Below are 5,868 nucleotides of genomic sequence, written 5' to 3' on the forward strand. Positions count from 1 at the left end.
TGAAGTAAATATTAAATTTTAGGAGTTAGATATATAAATATAAATGCATCCCTAATTGATTTATGTCTTTGAAGTCAACAAAGAAGGATTGTATATATTAATTATAAATTAAATGATAATTATTACAATAAACGGCTATATTTTATTAGATTAAATATAAGTACTCTATTTAATTTACTAAAATGCCAAATTAACCTACACCAATTAGGAATTACCCTACGATTACTCGATCAGGGTTTTAGGGACACAGGACACTGCAATGTGCCGGGTTTTGCCTTGCAGTTCATCGTGCTTGGTTTTCTTCGGAGTCTGGGTCGATGGAATCTGATCTACGTTCGCTTCGAATAACTTCTATCGAAAATGAAGAAGAAGACGAAGAAAGAGATGATTTTGGCAAGGAGGGAGAGCAGGAAGACGACGATGACGATGAGGAGGAAGAAGATGAGGTTGAGGTAACCCTAGGCTTTGCTGAGAAGCCCAAGAACCCGCGTCTGCTTCTCCGTCATCTTTTTCCCAGCAAGGCCGGAGGCTTTCCCGTAAAAAAGCTTTCCTTTTTCTATTCTTTTTTTATTTTCTTTATTCTCGGAATTGTTCTTAGATCTTACATTTCCCTACAAGCTTCATTCCAATTTCAATATATCCAGGCGTGGTTGGACCCTGTGGATCTTCCTGCCGAGAAATCTTTTACCTGTGGGTTCTGCAGGGAGCCGCTTCAATTCCTTCTTCAGGTAATACCTGTCATTTGGAGTTTACCATTCCTTTTTTTGTCCATGGCGTCGTTTTCAATGATTCCGCAGCTAGGAGTTCCCATTCTTTTTTTGTAGATTTATGCACCAATTTCTGATAAGGAATATACTTTCCATCGGATGCTTTACGTGTTTATGTGCCCTTCGATGTCGTGTCTTTTGAGGGACCAACACGAACAATGGAAGCGCACTGTAGAAAATCCCTGTCGAAGGTATTTCTGGCTTTATATTGATTTAATTTTGAATGTTTTAGAACTCTCCTTTGTGTATGACATTCTTCACATATGACTAAATTGACAAAGTTCTTTTTGATTTTTTGTTTTGTAATTATTCTCTCGAAGCGTGAAGATTTTCCGTTGTCAGTTGCCTAGATCAAATCCGTTCTACTCAAGTGAACCTCCTAAGCGTAATGGCACCGATATACCAACCATTAATGGAGGTAATTTATAGAAATGTATTTAAGCTATCCCTTAATCATTGCATGGAACTTGATAGTAATTGTACCTTTTTTATGGAGAAAATGCTCATGTTCACTCAGGCTTCGTTTGGGACCGCTTCTTAAAGCAGGTTTTTAGTAAAAAAATAAAATTTTTCTACTAAAAAGCTGCTTTTAAAAGCAGTAAGAAAGCTGACCCAAACGAAGCCTCAAACTATTCTTTAGAAGTTTTTATTAATTTCAGTAAAGACATTCTAAAATAGCTGAGTTAGCTGATTAGTTATGAGAACATATAATACAAATCACATGTTAAAGCTTGACAATCTATTGATTGAGTATTGAAATTAGGGGAAATATTGCACATGGGATCATCTTTCATATTTTTATTGCTTTCTAGTATATATACTATTGATGATTAACACCTTCATGTGCATGTGGTCTAAAATTTTATAATTGTTGAACTTCATTTATTCAGTTTTTTATATATAGTTCCAAAAGGAATGGCAAGTTATCATTATGGATTGATTGTTTAGTATGAGCTTTCATTATCACTCCCTTTGTGAATGCTCTCGCTCACACAATAAAATCTCATCAGATGCCATGTATGTATAAAAATGCTTGGAGACTGACAAGAATTTCTGAAATTCAATTAGTCCAATGGTCTTATAATGAATTTGCTTTTAAATTTATTTTATGATTCTTTTGACAGCTCCATTGTGTTGTTGGTGTGGGTCCTGGAAAGGGGACAAAGTCTGCGGTAGTTGCAAAAGTGCTCGTTACTGCTCTGCGAAACACCAGGTTAGCTTAATGCTAATTTAAATCCATTTTCTTATGAAGGTTCGCATTACAATTGTTGATATATAGCACTGCCTTTTTCCAGTCTTTGCATTGGCGGTTAGGGCATAAAATTGAGTGCTCCAAGATACTGAATCTGTCAGAAACTTCTGCATCTTGCATTGTTAATGGTAAAGCAAAAGTAAGAGCAACAGAGAAATGTAAGAGAACATACTCTCATGCATGAAGGTTCTTGATATTCCAAAATGGCTCACAGGCTTCATTATTGCAGATGCCAGCAATAGCTTATGGCCTGAATATGAGATCATAATAGAGGAGGAATGCACATTTGATTCAGAAATTCCTGAAGATAATAGATCTATCACCTCTTTGGCATTTACAAGTAACAGAATAGATGAAACATATCAATTATTGTCAGACAAATTTGAGGTATTGGCCCCGTATTGATGACAAAGTTCTGTAAATATTAGTTCAGATCATGAGAACATAAACAGTAGAAGGGATGTTTTATACTTTCATGCAGGCTGACACAGATAAAAAGGTTTGGGCATCATTTCAAGAACGCATTGCTAAAGCACCCGAGCAAGTGTTGAGGTAAGTTTGCTTTCATATTTATTTAGATATCACATCAAGTTGTATATTAAGTTAATTTTCATTATATTGTGCTATTTGGGTCCTTTTGTTTTTGGCGTGCGAACAATTTTAAGTGGATTCCTAACCTTTTATTTTCCTCTCCTACCTTATTAATTTTTGGTAAATTATTTATTCTGAGAAGTTTAACATGATACATTCAAACTGTTTAAATCAGAATGTCATTATATAAGAATATTGGTGTATATTCAGTCAGTTTTGCCTGACCAGAGTCCTTATTTGTCAGCACTAAACCTAAAAGGCTGCAACTTATTTATAAAATAATGTCATCAATAGAAATTTAATTTCTACAATCTCACAACATACTTCAACAAACAAGCAGAATGAGCTTGTAATAAGGATTTTCTGAACTAGGAACTTACAACAATCAAATAATAAATCAAATGAACCCCATTATTTATCGCAACTGCCATAAAAACATCACCAACAGGCCATAACTGACAATAAATTAAAACTAAAGAATTTAAAAAGAAATCACAAGTCAAAGTCTAAAACGGCTATCCAAATACCTATATTACAAGACTCCAAGGTCTTTAGTCCCCATTATCCCCTTTTATGAACACCAGTGTTTTTCATACCGCTAACTCACAATGCCATGGTAGAAGATAACAATTGAAGCAGGACAAGCTCCAGAGCACAAATATTAATTCTACATCTCCCCAGAATTTTCCATCATTCTGACATTTATCTAAAATCAATTCAATCCAATTGAAATGGAGCGAGTTGATTTGTTTGGACATTGGAAAATTATTGCTCTTTTAAAAAGAGAGTTCGGTATCTCATTTGGCAAGAGAGGACAGCACTGAAAATGTTATTCCTGAAAATTATACACTTGAACAGGATTCTTATATAGAACTCATAGACAGCATGTGAATAGAAAGTCATGAATAAACATTTTTCATGTTATGCACAATATGTTCAAACTACTATCTTGCATATGAACTTTTAGATTCAGGAATGAAGTGAATGTTTGAAGAACACTGAAAATCACGGAAATGATTAATCCTACTTACTATTTATTTCAAAGCAGCAACAACCAACATGATTGGTATAAATGGTAACGAAGGGATTATCTTAAAAAATCAGATATGCATCCTGTAGAGTGTAGACAATTGAAAACCTATTTAATAAAAGACGTGAGTTCACCTAAAAATTGTTAAGCTTTTCTGCCAGTCATCATCCTCATTAACTTTATAACTCCTCCTTCCTATTTGTTCCTGTAATGTGCTACATAAGATCTTAGCTCTATTTTACAAATTCTTTGTGAAAATTGTAACCATGTTAACTTTGATCGATCCCTTTCATTTCATAAGCCTTTTACATTAATTGATTTATACTAGTTGTGCTCGTTATTGGTGCATCTTCTGATTTTTTCTATGCATGTCAAAATAATTTGTTTATTTTCAAATATGTTATCTTCAATAGGTGCTACACCTTTCATTTAAAATAATTTCACTTTATCATTCTAATTTTACCATACACCTATTAACATTTTCATTTCTATCAAATTCGGTTTGGATATTTGGTATGTATCTACCCAAATCTGATTTCTTGTTCATGCCACTTAGTATACATCACTAAACAATATATATATATATATATATATACTTCCTTTACTTGCATTTGGTCCTATTCGCAGTGGTTGAATACTTTGAAAAGGTTGCAATGTATCCTTGCAATCAGTAAACATCTTTTAGATGGTTTTCTTTATCGTTTTCTCAGGCTTTACTCTTCTTACCATCATACTTCATGATTGTAAACACCACTCGAACTTGTATTGAGGTTGAAAATTGCAAAGAAGATAACCTAAATTATTTTTGCACTCCCAATCAGTCCACCATAAGTACTTACAACCTTTTACCTTTATGTTTGTTTCTACTTGCCATTATTTAATTCCAATTGTCATTCAGCTCCATCATCTTTTTCTTGGCATTTTTTGCTAAAGCTAATGAATCATAATCTCATTGAAGAAACCATTTGATGCCACTTACAATGATCAACTGCTGGATCTTGTTGAATCCACATGTCGGCTGGACCCTTGGGTTTGTGAACTAAAATAGTTTGACGAGTATTACTCTTGAGCTTTTGGAAAACTTGCTTGGTCCTTGGACTTGTTTGGCCTTTTTGTGTGTGTATGGATTGTGACTTTGGGTGATCAAGTCATTAATAAAAGTATATAATTTAGATATTTTGGGTTTATTATTCAGAGTGATAGTGAAATAGATGATGATATTATTAGTAGTATTCAAGTTTGATGGTTGAAGTGGAGGAATGTATCAAGCTTGTTGTGTGATAGTAAAGTACCACTCAAACTTACGGGCAAACTTTATAAGATGGTGGTGAGATTTGCAAGGCTTTATGGTGTAGAATGTTGGCCATTGACAAAGAAGCATAAAATTAAGTGTTGCAGAGATGAGGATGCTCAGGTGGATGAATGACTTTTTACTCCTAGTGACAGAATACATAATGAGCATATAAGTGTGAAAAGATTGGAGCATCTCCAGTGCTTTGATCAATAAAACGTTGGCCTTTCGATGACCCAATTAGGAGAGTATATATATTAGATCTGGCTTATGTTAAGAAATATAAATGTAGATCTAAAAAGACTTGGTTAAAAAATATTAGAAATACTTTTTTTATTAGATTTAAATGAGAATTTGTCTCTTAACATGATACAATGGAGAAAAAGGATTCATGTAGCCGACCCATGTAGTGGGATAAAGACTTGTTGTTGTTGTTGTTTTTGTATGTTATATTAACTTGACTATATTAGTGTTTGTCTAGTCACCATGTAGGCTGACCTTTGAGCTTGTTGAATTGATGTAATTTTGCCAATTTAGCCTTTGACCTTTTTGACCTGATATAGGGTTTTGATTTGATCCATGAACTTGTTGAGTGATATTTTTAGTTTTCTGTTCATCCATGGCTACCAGTGCTTTTGATTTATTCATAGCCTCACCTTTAAGTTTATTGATTCAAGAAATGACCATTTATAATTGTCATGGAATACGTTTATATATATATATATACACACGCCTGACCATTTTTCTTAGCAAATTTTTACTTTCATTTAGCTGTATGAAAGAACAGAAAGAACAAATTGAATAAATGCATTTTCTTCATTTTTTTTCCTTTCTTTTGGAAATTATGTTAGATTTTGATTTCTGATCTGAACATGTAAAATTTTGTAGATATTGTCAGGATCCCGCTGCCAAACCGCTTTGGCCTTTGACAATTGGT

The 5,868-nt window shown here is 33.6% G+C and overlaps 1 protein-coding gene across 1 annotated transcript in view; it reads left to right on the top strand.

Annotated features, from left to right (window-relative positions):
• The first annotated feature begins 215 nt into the window (after positions 1–215).
• The window catches only part of LOC110102515 (programmed cell death protein 2), a 9,649-nt gene continuing 3,996 nt past the window's right edge, over positions 216–5,868 (top strand). The window contains exons 1-8 of the mRNA XM_020830870.2: positions 216–536; positions 645–728; positions 825–958; positions 1,088–1,185; positions 1,892–1,980; positions 2,063–2,177; positions 2,249–2,406; positions 2,501–2,571. Of these exons, the coding sequence (XP_020686529.2) occupies positions 318–536; positions 645–728; positions 825–958; positions 1,088–1,185; positions 1,892–1,980; positions 2,063–2,177; positions 2,249–2,406; positions 2,501–2,571 (968 nt within the window). The 5' untranslated portion in view covers positions 216–317. The remainder of the gene's footprint in view (positions 537–644; positions 729–824; positions 959–1,087; positions 1,186–1,891; positions 1,981–2,062; positions 2,178–2,248; positions 2,407–2,500; positions 2,572–5,868) is intronic.

Source organism: Dendrobium catenatum, unplaced genomic scaffold (assembly GCF_001605985.2).
Source record: "Dendrobium catenatum unplaced genomic scaffold, ASM160598v2 fragScaff_scaffold_932, whole genome shotgun sequence".
NCBI classification, from domain to species: Eukaryota; Viridiplantae; Streptophyta; class Magnoliopsida; order Asparagales; family Orchidaceae; genus Dendrobium; species Dendrobium catenatum.